A 17,488-nucleotide genomic window follows, 5' to 3' on the forward strand; every position below is an offset into this window, starting at 1 on the left:
TGTGGGGGTGGGTGTCCCCCAGCCCCCAGACAAAACATCTAAGGAATTTTGATGGATAAAGGCTGTTCATCAGGCTAGCAATGTTTTTAAAAGGGAGTAGGATAATACATTCATAGCTGAAGTGGAATACATTCTGTGCCACTTCTCCTCAGCCCCAACTTCACCATTTTTGTCTGAAGAAGTTGAGAAATTTATTCTTTAAGTAGATTGATTCACCTAGGCCAAAGTCCTTCACAGACACAGAGCTCTTTCAGGACTGTTGTTGCTTAAGTTTAGTTTTGGTTTTTATTCTCAATTTTTAAAATTGCATTATTGTATACTTTGTAGGTGCTTCAAGCTTATTAAACCACCTTTGTGTGTCTTTCGGCAAACATCCATGTTGCTGCTTGCCATGCACTGAAAAATATACCAAAGCTGGGTTGAAGCAAGTCTTGGTGATGTGAGAGCGATGTCTTCTCCCCACTCCCCAGAATGCATTTCAGGGTGTTTTCAGGGCCCATCCTATTCCTGGAGTTGTAATCCGTTTTAACTTTTTAATTCTAAATTGTTGTAACGTGCCCTGAGACCTGCTGGTAAAGGGTGAGTAATAAATGTCATGATGGTGGCAGCGCTGATGATTTCAGCACTCCCAAATTGACATTGGCTTGTAGAAACCAGACACATGAATAGGCACGTTCTGATTTAGGTCACCCACAGCATGGCCCCTGGCAAGAATATGTGTTTACTTGCTTGCTGTTCACTATTGCTTCTTGAGTCAATGAGCCTGAATCCCACTGCTACCTATTTTAAGAAATGACATTGACAAACTGGAGCATATTCAGAGAAGGGCAACCAGCCTTGTGGGGTGTCTGGTAAAAAAGTCCTATGAGAAGCAGTTAAAAGAGCTGGGTAGTTTTGCCAAGAAGTGAATATTAAGGTGAGACATGATAGCTGTCTTTAAATATTTGAAGAGCTGTCACACTGAAGATGGAGCAACTTGTTCCCTGTTGCTCCAGATGGCGGGATAAAAACCAATGGGTGGAAATTGCAGGGAAGCGAGTTTCAGCTGAACGTTTCAGCTCAATGGTAAGAGCTGCTTGGCAGTAGACAAGGTAGGTTCAGGAGCTGGTAGGTTTTTCTTCACTTAAGGTTATTTAAGAAGAGACTCAAAGCTGTCTGTATCAGGGATGTTATAGCTGCATTCTATGCTGTAGATTCTGCAAGGGGTGGGGGTGGGGAAGAGACTGTAGATGGCCTCCAACACTTCTCTCAACTCTAAGGTAACACCCACATGATAGATTTAAAGCACATAGCTTCCCTCAAAGAATCCTGGGAGCTGTCATTTGTGAAGGATGCTGGGAAGTGTTGCTCTGTGAGTGGTAAACCACAATGCCTAGGATTATTTGAGGGAAGTCATGTGATTTAAATGTGCTGTAAACGTAACATGAATAGGACCCATTTTAGATAACCCCATACCAGGTCCTTTCCAACACTCATTCGGTGAATTTAGAATATCAAGAGATTTAAGGGGAAAAACCCACATTCTCCTTTTCATATTTGTAAACCACTCACTCAGTAGAAAACCTCTAAGCGGTTTACCTATTGACTGCTGAGCAATTTTTACATATTCTGATATCTGTATTCAGTTATCTCCTGGCAAATAACATTTTGCTTCTCTTAAAGCGGCATCTGAGTTGCATTCAACATATGCAGCCAATAATTTAAAAATAAGAGCTACATTAAATTTAATGTTTTGCTCTTTTCTTCTGAATGAAAGCATGTCATTAGGGCTGGGAGGAGAACTCTGTGATTATAAGTTTATTGACTTAGAGATTGGAAATGTTATTAGTTTCAAGTTCCACTACAGATGGTAGAGATAACAGGGCATATTTTCCACATGACTGGCAATTTTTAGTGGTCAGTATCAACATCTGGCATAGGAAAGCTTCCTCTATTATATGATCTTTAGTCATTCCAGATATTTCAGTTTATCATAGACAAAGTGTCCTTTGTATTTTCCTCTCATGGTAATTCATACAGATTTTGGAATATTCACGTGTTTATGATAGCCTTCCAACCATCTTGCAGATTAATCCTGTTCATCTCGTATCCCTGCCTAAAACATACACATATTGCATTAAGTTGAACTGTGCAACTTTCCCTTAAGCCAGAATCTTTCCCTTTCTTCACTTGGTCTAGAATAAACTCTCATGCGAACCTATGTTAGGAACCCTGCTAGAGAGCTGAGTAAAATCCTGTTAATAGCCTGGGCTCAACTACAGAGTTGCAAGTTCAAATAGCTAAAAGCTTGCAGAGGTGTGTTCCTGACAATCCACCATTATGGAAGTTTCTTCCTCTGAGGACTTCCAATAATTGCAAAGTGTCCTAAAATTGCTTTAGCCATCAGATTATTGGTGGATACCATTTAGCAGTGTTTGAAGATGCCGACAATTTACAGCTAAGGCAATAAAACTCATTGACTAGTTAATCAATTAATATGTGACAGAATGTTATGTGTTTGCTCATTTTGTGCAGGGGAGGGGTGGAAGGCAGATGAAAGGAGGACCAGGAAAGAGGGAAGGCAGGAGAAACTGTAGCTGCCCTGTCTTTTGAGGCCTAAGGGGATTGAGGCCTAAGGCATTCAAGGTTGCAGCCTGTAAACCTGTTAGTTGGCTTGGCATCTGAACCAATCTTGGGGAGTAGAGCATTTTCATTCACAAGGTTCAGTGATACGAGTAAACTTAGTTTCTATTGCAGTTTGGGTTAATTCAGGAGACGGGCTTGGAACTAGACGCTGCATGAAGAAAAAGGTGTGGCATCCTTGGTGGCTGAGGTGCAGCCCTTGATGACTGTGTTTAAAGGCCTCATACAGACCTAAAATTTCTGACCTAAAATTATTCAGATGGCTTGTTGAATGTTCAGAGGGAGAGAGATTACCTGCCCAGAGGGAATAGTGTGTAGCCAGTCCAGAGTGTTTATATCCAGCTAGTGGATCTTTGGATGAAGGATAGTATACAACTACTACTACTACTACTACTACTACTAATCATCATCATCATCATCATCTTCATATTTCTCTTAATCTGCACTATGCCTTATATTGATCTGTCTTGGAGATAAATATGGATAAATTATATGATGGGTAGGCAACATGGTCCCTTCCAGATATTGTTGGACTACAGCTCCCATCATCCCTGGCAATGGACCATACTAGCTGGGGCTGATGGGTCTTGTAGTCCAACAACAGCTGGAAAGCACCACATTAGCTACCCTGCTTTAAGCTTTCTCTCTTGCCCCACCAGCACTTTCAATTACAGTGGTGCCTCGCAAGACGAAATTAATTCGTTCCGCAAGTTTTTTCTTCTTGCGAGTTTTTCGTCTTGCGAAGCACGGTTTCCCATAGGAATGCATTGAAAATCAATTAATGCGTTCCTAGGGAGACCGCCTTCAGACCAGGTCCGGGGACAGTCTGTCCCCGGACCTCTTCTGAGGGCTGGCGGGGGGAGAAGGACTTTTCTCCCCACCGCCAGCCTTCAGAACAGCCTTCTGAAGGCTGGCGGTGGGAAGAAAAGCCCTTCTCCCACCGCCAGCCTTCAGAAGAGTTCCTGCAGGGCTGCCTAGGCTGCGGATAGCAGCCTGCTGCCCGGCGCGAGGGGCGCTCTGAAGCAGAGCGCCCCTCGCGCGGGGCAGACATTCGCAGCTTGGGGAGCCCTGCAGGACTTCCCCGCAGGGCTCTCCAAGCTGCGGATAGCAGGCTGCTGCCCCGCACGAGGGGCGCTCTGCTTCAGAGCGCCCCTCGCGGGGGGCAGACATTCGCAGCTTGGGGAGCCCTGCAGGACTTCCCCACAGGGCTCTCCAAGCTGCGGATAGGGGCAGCAGGCTGCTATCCGCAGCTTGGAGAACTCTTCTGCGGGGAACTCTTCTGAAGGCTGGCGGGGGAGAAGGGCTTTTCTTCCCACCGCCAGCCTTCAGAACAGCCTTCTGAATGTTGGCGGTGGGGAGGAAAACCTTCCTCCAACCGCAAGTCTTCAAGACAGGTCCGGGAACAGAGGAGAAGCGCTGCCGCCTTCCCCTCTGTTCCCGGACCTGTCCTGAAGGCTTGCGGTGGGTGGAGGGCTTTCCTCCCCACCGCCAACATTCAGAATGCTGTTCTGAAGGCTGGCGGTGCGGAGGAAAAACCCTCCTCCCAACGCAAGCCCCGGGAACAGAGGAGAAGCGCTGCGCGCCTTCTCCTCTGTTCCCGGACCTCCCACCGCAAGCCTTCAGGACAGGTCCAGGAACAGAGGAGAAGGCGCGCTGCGCTTCCCCGCTGTCCCCGGAGATTTCCCTATGGGCTTTCGTCTTGCGAAGCAAGCCCATAGGGAAATTCGTCTTGCGAAGCCGCTAAAAATCGGAAAACCCTTTCGTCTTGCGGGTTTTTCGTTTAGCGAGGCATTCGTCTTGCGGGGCACCACTGTATACTGTGATGTCTTGCTGCCTCCCTCCCACTGTCAGCCTGCTTGCCCCTGAGCTGAGGATAAGAAGAGTAAACAAATGAGTCATCTGTCTTTGTCTTAGAGCAGCTTCACACTTTCAATTCCCCCCCCCCCACAAGGGTGTATCTTAGTCTAGGAATAAAAATACTCAGAACACCACTAATCATAGCTTTCTAACAATGGGCAAATGTCTCTAGGATTGAGGGGGAGGGATCCTCACGAGATCATGAGACTTGGTGGACTTACCCTGTGGCGGGTTGCAGGCTCTAGTGAGCAGCGGAAGGATGTTCCATTGAGTTCCCACAATGCCCTGGAGCATTCCTGATTTAGTGTTGCTCCAGGGCATTGTGAAAATTTTAAATGGTGGCTCCAAGCCATGTGAAGCTCATTGGCCCATGAGAAAAGAGGTCTTCAGGGTAGGGTAGGGTAGTAGCCCCCCCATCACAACTGCCCAGCCAGGTACTAGTGCCAAGGCAGGCCAGGTAGAGTGGGAAAGAGTACAAACAGGCAGTAGGCTGTGATTCTCCTCTCTCACTAGCCCGTGGTAGAGCATAATTATTGGGTGCCTGATTTTCAAGGTTCCTTCAAGGCTATCAGTAGCTACTAGCCACAGTGGCTATGTTGTACCTCCACTGTCATAGGCACCAGTCGCTGGGAATCACAGGTGGGCAGAGTGCTGTTGCACTTGTGTCCTGTTTTGGGGCTTCCCACGGGCATCTGGTTGGCCACTGTGTGAACAGGACACTGGACCAGATGGACCATTGGGCTGATCCAACAGGTTCATCTTACATTCCTATGTCCTGGTTTGAGCCCTGCAGCTCTTAATTCTCCTATAATTCTTCCCCGTTCTTTGAAAGCGGATGACTCTTTGCATTCCTGAATCCTTAATAAATGTGTAGCCACAACAAAGGACGTCAGTGCAAGGAAGCATTCTTTTGAGTGCTGTACAACAAAAACTACCTGTTAAAAGTCTGCCTGCCCTTGACCTCTTATTGATTTGGCTGGCAATAAGAGGCCAGCATCAATAGCAAAGAAAGAAAGAAAGCTTCAAGAAAGCACTTTTGACTGCCTGTCCTCCTCTGAGAATAGCTGAGGTGTCCACACATTTTATTTCACTTGCCAAGGTCACAGCCAATGAGGAAGCCAAGACAATTAATCCTAGAGTGAGACAGACATCAGCAGCAAGAGTACATACTGTGTTCATTTTCGAAGGCTTTTTGAAACTCTCGGCCTCCTGCTGCGTCTCAGCAGCAAAGGTCAGCCTGAGTTCTGCTCTTCCGTAGAAATGAGTTTGACTGCAGGAGCAGAAAGAACTTCAATTTCTATATATAACTACGAGAGTTAAGATGTTTCAGACAAGTACACTGAAAATACATTTGGTATTAGGATATATGTGTATCATTCTTCAATGCTTGAGCGGAATGGAAACCTTGTAAAGTATGTCTGCTTGCATCCAAATTCTTCAACCTTGGTGATTCTGTGTGACTAACCACTGTCCCTGCAGATCCCGCCTATGATAATAGCCAAGATTATGATAGCTAGGGATGGGACCTCCAGATTCTGAGGCATCAGGGGTTGGCTGCCTTCTTCATTACTATTTTGTGAGCATCCAGCTGGTCACTTTTGGAATGTTGGACAGGATTGACTTTTAATCTTACCCAGGAAGGCAATTCTTATATGCAGGATGTTTTAGCCCAGGGTTGGTCCCTTGCCAGACCACATTACTAACAAAGACTAGCAAAGGCTCTGCAGCCTTGTGTTGCTGCTGTGTTGTTAATACACCAGAGGAATTTGTGTATAGAAGTAGGTTTTGGATTTCTGCCCAAGATGGCAGCAAGTGTTTGCAAACTGTACTGAGTTATCCACTTTTGTTCTTTCTTTACGCAGTTGGAATTATCCAGCACGGCCATCCTTCATCAGATCCGGAGGGATCAAGTCACGGATACATGCCGAGCCAACAGCATGTCTAGCAGGAAACGTCGTGTGCTGACACCCAACGACCTCAAGCATTTGGTGGTTGACGAGGATCATGAGTTGATCTACTGCTATGTCCCCAAAGTGGCCTGCACCAATTGGAAGAGAGTCATGATGGTTTTGAACGGGAGGGGCAAATACAGCGACCCAATGGAGATACCAGCTAACGAAGCCCATGTCTCGTCAAACTTGAAGACGCTCAACCAATACAGCATCCCAGAGATCAACCACCGCTTGAAAAACTACATGAAGTTCTTGTTTGTCCGCGAGCCTTTCGAGAGACTGGTGTCAGCCTACAGAAACAAATTCACCCAGAAGTACAACACCTCCTTTCATAAGAGATATGGAACCAAAATTGTCAAGCGCCAAAGGAAAAATGCGACCCAGGAAGCCCTACATAAAGGCGATGATGTGAAATTTGAGGAGTTTGTGGCTTATCTCATAGACCCTCACACCCAAAGAGAAGAGCCATTCAATGAACACTGGCAGACTGTATACTCTCTGTGCCATCCCTGCCACATCCATTATGATCTCATAGGGAAATACGAGACACTCGAAGAGGATTCCAACTACATTCTTCAACTTGCAGGAGTAGGAAACTATCTCAAGTTCCCCACCTATGCAAAGTCTACAAGAACTACTGACGAAATGACTACAGAGTTCTTCCAGAACATCAGTTCAGAGCACCAAACACAGCTGTATGAAGTCTACAAACTTGATTTTTTAATGTTCAATTACTCAATGCCAAGCTACCTGAAATTGGAATGAGGTGGAGAGCCAGAGAAAAGGGAGAAAAAGAGGGGGAAAGAATATGAAACCTGTTTTATTTAAGATTTTTATTTGTCACAATTACATATGAAGAATGGGTTATTTTGTAAGTTAATATTTTCTTCTTTTTTTGAATGATGCTGCGAGCAGCATAGTTGGAAATCTATTATTTAAATTGTCGGTAAGAAGGGACAGCTCTGTTTGCAGGGTAAGAAAACTGCGGCGGCTGTAGCTCTAGATGTGACTAGTAACTGCGACACTGTTTGGTGCGGGGTGCGTGGGGGGGTATTATTTGTGTCCTGATGAATTCTTTTCCTTTTGCATTCTTCATAAATCTCAGCCTTTTATGTTATTTATGCTTATTTAAGAACACAATAGATTCCTTGTTAGGAGCCAAGATGCAACACTGTGTGGACAAAGAAAATGTTTCCTGTGCATTCCTTGCAGGAGTTTGTCTCTCTGTCCCTAATGTCATTACTGAATGTTCCACTAGTGAAGAATGTGTGCAAATAATTGGAAACATTGGAACAGGAATGGTTTTAAGGGGCTCAGGGGGACCCTCCCTTGAAATATATATGTCAAAACCTCGTGGTTCTCTGATCTGTAAGACACACTTTTCTGCCGATGATCACACACAGATGAAGGCCCAACGTTTGTCCACAGGGACGCAAGGTCGGTGAGGCTTTCACCTTCGAGAATGTATTAAAACATCACACATGTGCACTTCCAAAATGATGGGCAAGGGAAAGGAGGAGAAGTGGACTGCCTTACTCAGTCTCTCCACCCTTAAAAGGGCCAGTCCAATATTAAGCCAGACACTTCAACCACCTCCCAACCTCCCTGCAATGAAATGAGCGATGCATACAATGCTTCTGATGGGGAAACCAAGTCCTTCGGAGATGATATGACAGCTGATTGGCAAACACAATGTCTAATTTGACCCCCACAGTGCTCATATTTTGTTCTTTCTGCAGGGACCCCCTTGCATGTACAATACTCCTTGCGACACCATTGTCCTTTCTCATCTCCCTGTATCTTGGGCCCAGTGTCCATCCCTGGCTTCCTGCAAAGTTGGCTCAACCCAGCCTTCAGAGAAGGCACCAGCAAAATGATTGGGAAGGGGTGTGAATATGCTGCATACACCCTACCCCTAATGCCACGTTCCACCCATGACATGTGCTCCAAAACAAAGAACATCCTGCAACTGAAGACATGATCGTTGGTTTCCCATAAGGCAGATTGAAGGATAGATGTTGGGTGACTCCAGCTCCCATCAGCCCCTGCCAGAATGGCCAATGGTCAGGGGTAATGGAAGTTGCAGTAGAACAACACCTAGAGGGCCACAGGTTTCTTATTCCTACTGTATCCTAATGAGTGAACCAGCACCACGTTCTGAACTATTGCAACATTTTTAGGTTCCCATTGCAAATATGAAATGACAGCAGGGACTCTCCTTTAGGGTGGATCCCTGTGCTCTAGAATACCTGCACAAAACTGAATACCCTACAAAGGAGCAATTTTATCAGAATACCATATATGATGCCGTGTGTGATAGCATCGGCCTTGAAAGGGACAGCTAGAGTTGCTTAAATATATATGTGTATACATGCATAATATTTAAAGTCTGTGACTGAAAGAAATGTGAATGTATCTTGTACAGAGCAAATTTTTCAAATCTCTACTTTGCCAGACATGATGTTAATATCATTTTTTACTTCATACTTGGCATTCCCTTGTTTGACATCAAGATGGATAAGAGGTGATCCATCTGCATTGCCATGATAAATACTGTTGGTAGTAATATTATTTAAGGCTGCAGTGGCTAGTCAGCTGAATGGTTAGATGGACCAAACGATTTTAAACTGGTTAATTAAAAATATGTCCCCAGTTAATTGGGCTGCAGCTTTTAAAAACAATGTAGATTTTTATAAAAGTACTTACACAGACCGTAGGTAGCAAGCACCGTCTTAGAAGAAGCATTTCTACAATCTCATATAGAAGCCTTCTAAGGTCAAGCCTCTGTGGTGGGTGCTTGTTGTCACCTAAAGCAATTAAAGAATGTGTTTTTTCCTTGAGAACAATTTGAGAATTTTTCTTGAGAACAGATTGGAAAAACAATTAATTAATGTATTTTTTTTCAAATCCCATGATTTATGAAGATTAACTTAATTGGCTGACAGTCCTAATATTTTTGTAACATGTAGCCCAACATGCTGAAAGTGATTAGTGGATTTTGAGTTTCCAGCTCGCTCGTTTTCCCGAAAAAAATAAAGAGTAGAATCATAAAATCGTAGAATTGTAGAGTTGGACACCGAGGGTCATTTAGTCAAACCCCTAAATAGCCCTAGTTAAAGAATAGCGTTTCAAGTGCTTAGTTCTCTTCACATCTGTTATCTCAGTCAGTGCTGTGCGGTGAAATTTTTCCTAGGGGAACAGTTAGGGGCAGAGGCACCAGCTTGCAAGGGCCATTGGGGAGGGTGGTCGACACACACACAAACATCGTGCTCCCCCTTCCCAAGCCAGTAAAAGGCTTCCTGGTCTTTGGGAAGGTCTAATGTGCCAGGAACATTGAGGGGACTAGCTTAGTCCACTGATCTCAGTAATTGTACTGCACTGTGAGAGAGGCTGGTACTTCAAGAGCCAACTTGTGGTACATTTGGTAAGCAGAGCCTGGTCCAAAGACCTATTTTGTAGTGGCTGAGGGGTGTAGCACATGCTGGCACTTCAACTTAGCACCATGTCACCAAGGAGGATACCAGATATCACATGATCTGAGCGGGGCAGCCCATCATATGCCGAGTCTGGATGAAAGGGATGAGGGGCCTAAAGGCGAAGTAAATCATAATTGGGAAATTCTAATGCCCTCAAGCAAATGATCTAAAATTCAAGAAACGTATTCAATTCAAGTATCATGGGAGAAAGACATAGTTCTGGTGATACTACTGTCACAGGGAATGTTTCCAAAGGCGTGATATGAAACTGCAGCTAAAGAAGTCACAGGAGGAGGCTTCATTTCATTTGGTGAAGCTGGTTCACAGGTGCTGACTGGCACCTCGACTGAGTCACAGCAAAGAACCTTGAGAAGAGAGCTGGAGACTCTCTTTCAGTGCTGCACCCTGTCTCTGTCAGCTGACTTTGGCCTACTTCAGATTTTGCCACCCTCTGTTCCTCAGCGTATTGCTTGACAGTGTCTGTGAGAGGACTGATACCAGTAAACTCCTTGCAAACTCAGGTTGTGTATAACCTATTCCATTAAAGCACATTCAATACACATTCTTTCCCTCAAATAACTCTGGGCACTGCAGTTTACCCCTCGCAGAGTTACAATTCCCAGCATCCCTTAATGAACTACAGTGCCCAGAATGCTTTGCAGAAGAGAACGTGCTTTACATGCATAGTATGTGCAGAGGCACAATCAGCAGAATGGGGCATCAGCGTCCTGGTGTTAAGGGTAGATTGTGCCATGCCTGTGCCAGGCTGCAGGGAGTTGGGGATTTGGGAGTGCTCCCTTATGTAAGCAGACAAACAAACCCACTCTTCTTTTTGAATTATGCAGAAAACTTTACACAGCCAGAGCAGAGATTCACAAGTCCTTTTCCTGATGTTTTATAGTTGCAGGCAGTAGGAATGGACAAATCCATCAATTTCCATTTCCCATTTTTCCTATCTTAAATTTGGTTCATCCTATTTTGACATATGTTTGTGAATTGTTGAATGAAAGTGCCTACATGAAAATTCACAACGTGTTCAAGTGCATTCTTCCTGATATATACTTTTTTTTTAAATGCAGTTTTACTAGTATGTGCATTTTTTTGTAAGTGGTTTCCCCCAGATGGAACACATTTTTGTATGTTATTTTCACTCATCTGCATATTTTTGCATGGACTTTCCATAAGTTTAAGAGTCTTTTTCATATGCATTCTTTTGGATGGAGAACTGCCTCAAAAATTGGAGAAGTGTGAATTTCAAAGGAGAACTTTGGTTCGCTTTGTGTGTCATTTTGGATGGTGCAGATTTGGGAAGTTTGCATTAAAGTGTGAACCAAATGAATTTCTCCCCACTCCTTGCAGGCAGTTAAAAACAAACCTATATAAACGAAAATTCAAAAATGAACTGGAGTAGAACACTCTCATATCCAGTAGAAATTGTTCTGTGTGAAATGGCAAATTGCTTTTTTTTTTTAATTAATTTTCAGATTTTGAAATTTACAAGCAATGGTCAAACAACCAAAACAAAAAGAGAATTCCATAAATTCCCATGGACTTCCCTCCTTCCCTCTGTGGGTCCTTACATTAACTTTTTTCTTTCTGCATCCTCTCTCTTAATCCAGTTCCATTACAACCATAGTCCAATGTTAAACTACAAGTGTCTTTCCAGTCCTACTAATAATTTTAATTGTTTACAATGATTTTTAAGGTAAATTATATATTTTCACCATTCCTTACTGAAACTCTCATCAATTATCAATCAGTGAGATGGCAGATTGTGATATGATGAGTAGCATATTGTCTGGAAATTGTTTTAAACAGGCAATTATAATTTATTCATTACAAATTAGCAGGGAGTAAGGCATGTATTCTGCCAGTGAACAGCACTGCAAAGTTTGCTTATTGTTAGTTTCTTTTTACTTATGGGATGCCCAACTGAGTAGCCAACAAGTGAACTATTTATGATGCAGTGCACTGTTTTTTATCTGTGGCACTGTTTTGACAGAGATCAGGAAAATACACTATGGGAAGAATAAATTGAATTCTTTTCTTTACAGTTCTCATCTGTCTTGTTTGCCGTGAGCGGAAAAGAGAATAGGATTCCATTTTTTAGCAAGGAGGTGATGATCAAACACTTTTCACTTGTCAGTATTGCACTCTAGACTGTCACTACAGGGGGAGGAAAAATTAGATGGTTCAAATAAAAGGTTGGCTTTTGTTGTTCTCTAAACAAAGCTCTGTTATTTTGGGATTGGCAAAGTGTCCCTCTCAAAACAGACTTGTTTATAACTGTAACTTGCCTGAACCAGATCTTCCCAGATCTTAAAGGTTAGGGAGGAATTGACCCCCTAGGATGCTGAAATGTGTGTGTGTGTGTGTGTGAGAGAGAGAGAGAGAGAGAGAGAGAGAGAGAGCGAGCGAGAGAGAGCGCGCGAGCGAGAGAGAGCGAGCGAGAGAGAGAGAGAGAGAATTAAGAAATCTCATGGCTGGGGTCAATTGCAGAGGTCTTTCCCATTTCAACTTTAAAAGCATGGTTGAGTGGCTTTTTAGACCTTGAACCCTACTGTTTTCTCTGTTGTTGGTTTTAGTCTCATGGTGTTTTTTTAGCTTGCTTTGTTTTTTTAAATGTACACCACCCAGAAAACCCATTGTTAATGGCCAATACAATAAGAGAAAATGTGAGTAGATGCATAAATACAATGCTCAGGAGACGGTCTCTGCAAGATGGGAAAGAGCTTTAAAACAGGCCCTCTACATGTGACTGCTTAATGCAAATATGTTCCTCAGCGGAATGAGATTGCACCATGAAGTGGTTCTTCATCTGCCAAGGTATGTAGGGTTGCCAGACCTCCAGGGCCCCTCCATGTGGCAAGTGGAGGAGGACTAGAACCTCCTGGTTTGTGAGAGTGCCTTTCATAACAAAAAAATTACTAAGAAGATTGTATTCTAATTTATAAAATCTGTATGCTGCCCAAAGAGCACAGGTTGGTTCACAACAGAAAAATACAAAACAAGAACACAAAATACATAATAAAACAAAAATGCATTTTGGAACCTTCAGCTCAGCAGGAGCTGGCCACAAATTATAGCATAGACACTCGAGGGTGTGTCTGCTCTCCTCCTCACCCAATTAACCTTCATTACCAGGGCCCGTCCAATGACATTGCTGGAGGCCATCCCTAGGTGTCAGGATTTGGCCCTGAAAGTTCAGGGTCTGGGATGCTCCTGATCTGGCGAGTGTGTGTGTGTGTGTGGAGAGTCCGTTGTGCACAGGGGATGTGAGTCACAGAAGGTTCATAGCAAAGGTCTCTCACAGATCCTGCTGTGTTCCCCTCCGCAACTTTTCCTCCCCCTACCAATAGTTCAACTGTTATTTGTTTTCGTTTCTTAAAAAAATCCAGAACGATGAACTTGTTCCTCTGGTGTATTTCTTCAAAAAGATAGGTTGTGGATGTTTATACACAGCATGTTCATGATGTTTTCCAATTTTCCTTTGCTTGTGTGCGTTTCCTTCAAAGGCAGTGAATTTTCATGTTGGCTTTGTGTCCCCAAACTGCAGGATAGACACTGGTGAAGAGGGGGCGGTGGAAGCACACTGCCCCCGGCACTACGATCCTGGTGGGGTGCTGTTGTGGCTGCCCCCCCCCACGCACTGGGTGCCACACCCCCGCAGGTGGTGCGCCACGCACCCAGGACATGCACCATGCCCCAGTGGGCAGCACGCCATGCCCCCAGAACTTGCGCCATACCCCTGGGACATGCGCCAGCCATGCCCCTGCCTGCTCTCCCTCCCTCCCCGGAGCATGAAGCTCCGCCACTGAGGATAGAGCCCCTCTAGTTGGGAGCAAGGTATTCATATGGATGTGGACATGAGGCCTGGGACACCAGGAGTAATCCATCATTGCTCTTTGATGAAATCCTGTCACGTTCTGAGTGAGTCCTAGTGACCCAAAAGGGAAGGGACTGCCTTCTCACATTCTTTAGCACCTGCTTTCCCTCATTCAGAGTCCCTTGCACAGCAAGTCCAACTCTGTGTAGGAAATCACTCACCAAACAAATGGTTGCAATGGGTTAAAGAAGGAGTGGGGAACCTGAGACCTTCAGATGATGTTGAACCACAGCTTCCATCCCCCTCCTTGACCATTGGCTATGCTGGCTGCCAGCTAATAGAGTCTATCTTGTAGAGGACCACAAGATCCCCAGCGCTGGAATAAGTAGAATGGGGGGCTCAGGTTCAGAGATGTGCAGTGCAATCTTATGCATATTCAGAGAGAAATTGAGTTCAGTGTGTACAGGATGGCAGCCTTGGGTACCAAACTGTAGATAGTTAAACCCAGTAGATATGTGTTCTCCCTGTTATCTCTCTTTCATTTGTTTATTGCTGTCATTAACATGCTGAAATATGTCTCCCTTGGTTGATGGTCTCCCTTAGGACAGCTACATTGCAAGGAAAGTGGTGGACATAATCCAGGCAAACAAAGCTTTACAGAGCAGAGGGGTTCTCTCCCATCAGCCACAGCGGTTTCTGAAGGTGGCAAGTGGACTCTCCAGGCTTGGCATTGGCACGTGGCATTGTTAGGTAACTGCTTGGGCCACAGCAGGTGGAAGAGCCCACCATAGATGAATTGAGCACCAGATGAATTGAGTCTGGGAACCACCATTGTAATTTCCCACAATGACCCTGAGAGATCATCAATTCAAGGCTTTGTGAGTTATTAAAGTAGTGAGGGCTGGGGTGCCACCATTTTAATTTCCCACAATGCCTCAAACTGGCACTGTGTTGGGAGCCTTGTGGGAAGTTACACTGGCAACACATCAGCTAGCACTAGTTAGAGCATTGTTAGCTGCCACTACTTCCAAGCATGTTTACTAGGCAGCTCATTGGCATAGGTGTTGTACATTTTGCCAAGGTTCTCATCAAAATGGCAGCCATCCCTGCCTATCCCTTTCTGGCCGCCATCTTGCTTAACTGACTGCATTCTGCTTCTTACGTTTGCCTACAGCATCATGGAACATGGGGTAGAGCACAGAGATAACATTAGGAAGTGGCATCATTACTTTTAAAGTTCTATGACCCTTTGCATCTTGGGAACTGTTGCTCATTCCTGTGCTGTTTCCCCCCCTTTAACTGCCTCTATCAGACTGCCCCATTTTGCCACAAAACATATTTATATCTCTGCCCCCACCCCTTCAGCAAAACAAAACAAAATGGGAAGTTATTTCCATTAGTACACACTCATATTTAAATCCCTTTGCATTTCAGCATATTACTAAAAATGTGTTCAAATGTGTTAGCATTTCTCTAGAGCCAGCCCTACCATTAGGTAGAGGAGGCAACTGCTTCAGACAGCAAATGTTAAGAGGCAGAGAGTGCCAGCAAAGCCTTGGAAGTCAGATCTGTGTGGCCTGGCTGCTCAGCCTGCCCTTCACCCCCTAAGCTACCTACTGGCTGCCCTCAGATGCTGGTGGAGGCAGCCAGTGTGATCAGCTTCCATCTGTGGACATCTGGGAGGAAAATGCATCTTGTTTTTCACCTCAGACTGCAAACTGTCTGAGCCTTGCATTTCTGCGTAATATTTTCGAAGGATTTAACCAAATGTTATCTACTGCAACTGGCATGTAAGGTGATGCACAGACCAAGAGCTTTTGAAGCTAATTGACCCCTCCGAAGGTTAACTATAGAAAGCTGCACTATTTTCAGGTACAAAAGGGAATGTCCTTAATATTACTCTTGTTACAGAGAGTGTTATTTTCTTACATGCATGAACAATACAAAATGTGTACATATAATTTAACATCTATGTGGGGGTTTGACTTCTTTTTCTTTTTTTTACCTATTTGTATGCAGTAGAAGGCTTGTTGTAGGAAAAGCATATCTGAATATACTGATAAGAAAAAGAAACTAAGTTATACATTGCCAACACAAATGTTAACTGCTTATGAATTGTTCCTTTACACACACACACACACACACACACACACACACAGCCATTCAAGCCTGATTATTTTTCTAAGTAACTTCAATTAAATTGAAGAAAATAATTGAAATGTGTGTGTGTTTTTTTATTGCATGTGATATTTCTCATGTACTCAGCTCAAAATTATTCATGGTGTGCAGAAAGTAGCTAGAGAAAAGTTTCCCCCCCTCTTTTCATAATACTAGAACCAGTGGTGTAGCATGGCTTGCCAGTGTCCGGGACCGCACAGAGTGAGGGGGTGGGAGGGAGGGAGAGCCATATACATGTGCATTCAACTGCCTAACAGCGTCCGCATCACCCAAGAGACTCCAGCCACATAGACAAGAAAAGAAGAGTCATTCCATTGTCTGGAGAGGTCACTTCCTGGTTTGCATGGAGAAGACGTTTTTAATGGAGCCCAGCAACGGAAGCACACAGCTGTATTGAGGCAGCACCGGGTGTTGAAATCTTGTGCCCCCTAACAATTTTGCACCTGGGGCGGCTGCCCCTGTGCCAGTCCATACTCACCAACTAGAACCCAAGGACACTGAATGAAGCTGAATGTTGGAAGACTCAGTAGGGCAGCCACCAAATTAGATAGCTTTAAAAGAGGATTGGACAAATTCATGGAGAAGGCTATCAGTCCATGATGACTAGGCTCTACCTCCACTTTCAGAAGGAGTGTGCCTCTGAATATCAGTTGCTAGGAATCTCAGATAGGGAACATGTTATTGGCCCACAGTGCCTATCATTCCTGAGCATTGTTAATGCTGACTGGGGCTGATGGGAATTGTAGGCCAACACTGGACAGCTACAGGTTCCCTAACTGCTGCTTTAAAGGTTTTTTCTTTTCTTAACTAGACATATAGGTATTCTTGTGACTTCTCACCATTGTCTTCCAGCCTGAATCTTCAAGAGCAAGATTGCTCCTAAACTGAAGTGATGTGGATGCCTTAAAAAAAAGAAAAAAAGATACTTGATTTACTTGCAAGTGTTGACATGTCTCCTACCATGTTGTAACCTCAAATTTGATGCTATTTAAAACGCGAGAGTTTGAGATGTTTAATTGAGCAGGGGGCGTGGGGTGTGAAGAAGTCCCTGTGCCAGCAATGGCAGACTTTTAAAGGCTCTCTGACCTTTAAATTGCCACGATAGACCACACAGCTCAATTCTTTCCCCATCCATATTCCACATCTGATTTTATGCAGGGAAGAGAAAGACATTCCAAGAGTCTGAATGATAGCAGCGCTCTGTTCATATTTATCTTCATGAGTGAAAATGGTAATTTGTAAATGTTCCTGCCATGCCCGAGTTATTGCTACATTTGTCTTCAATCAAACGGCGCCGCATAATGGATTGGCCATCTTGTATTAAATGTACATTATTACTTTGGTATAAAAATGTTATTAGAGTGAATGCAATAAGCTTTTATGTGCAATTTGTATAGCAGAAAATGATTTTTTAAATGTAGTTTTGCAGTATGGAGAAACGAAATGACAAGAACTTTGCTGATCAGATATTTCCTCCCCCCGCTGCTCTGAAAAGTCTAATAGCTTCAGAGAAGGAAATGCAATTTAGATAGGGGGACATAAAATAGTTTAGAAATAGGGTGCAGTCACAGAAATAG

At 44.1% G+C, this 17,488-nt stretch overlaps 1 protein-coding gene across 8 annotated transcripts in view; it reads left to right on the top strand.

The window, feature by feature from the left end:
- Positions 1 to 15,802, top strand: part of CHST11 (carbohydrate sulfotransferase 11) — a 224,627-nt gene extending 208,825 nt beyond the window's left edge. For 7 of the 8 annotated variants that reach the window (XM_081879273.1, XM_081879274.1, XM_081879267.1 and 4 more), the window contains one exon: positions 6,342 to 15,802. In XM_081879273.1, the coding sequence (XP_081735399.1) occupies positions 6,342 to 7,196 (855 nt within the window). In that variant the 3' untranslated portion in view covers positions 7,197 to 15,802. Of the gene's footprint in view, positions 1 to 941; positions 1,066 to 6,341 lie in introns of those variants that run through there. The other variant, XM_081879271.1, reaches the window with a different exon arrangement.
- The last annotated feature ends 1,686 nt before the right edge of the window (positions 15,803 to 17,488 follow it).

Source organism: Podarcis erhardii (genome assembly GCF_964252035.2).
Source record: "Podarcis erhardii genome assembly, chromosome: 10".
Lineage (NCBI taxonomy): Eukaryota > Metazoa > Chordata > Lepidosauria > Squamata > Lacertidae > Podarcis > Podarcis erhardii.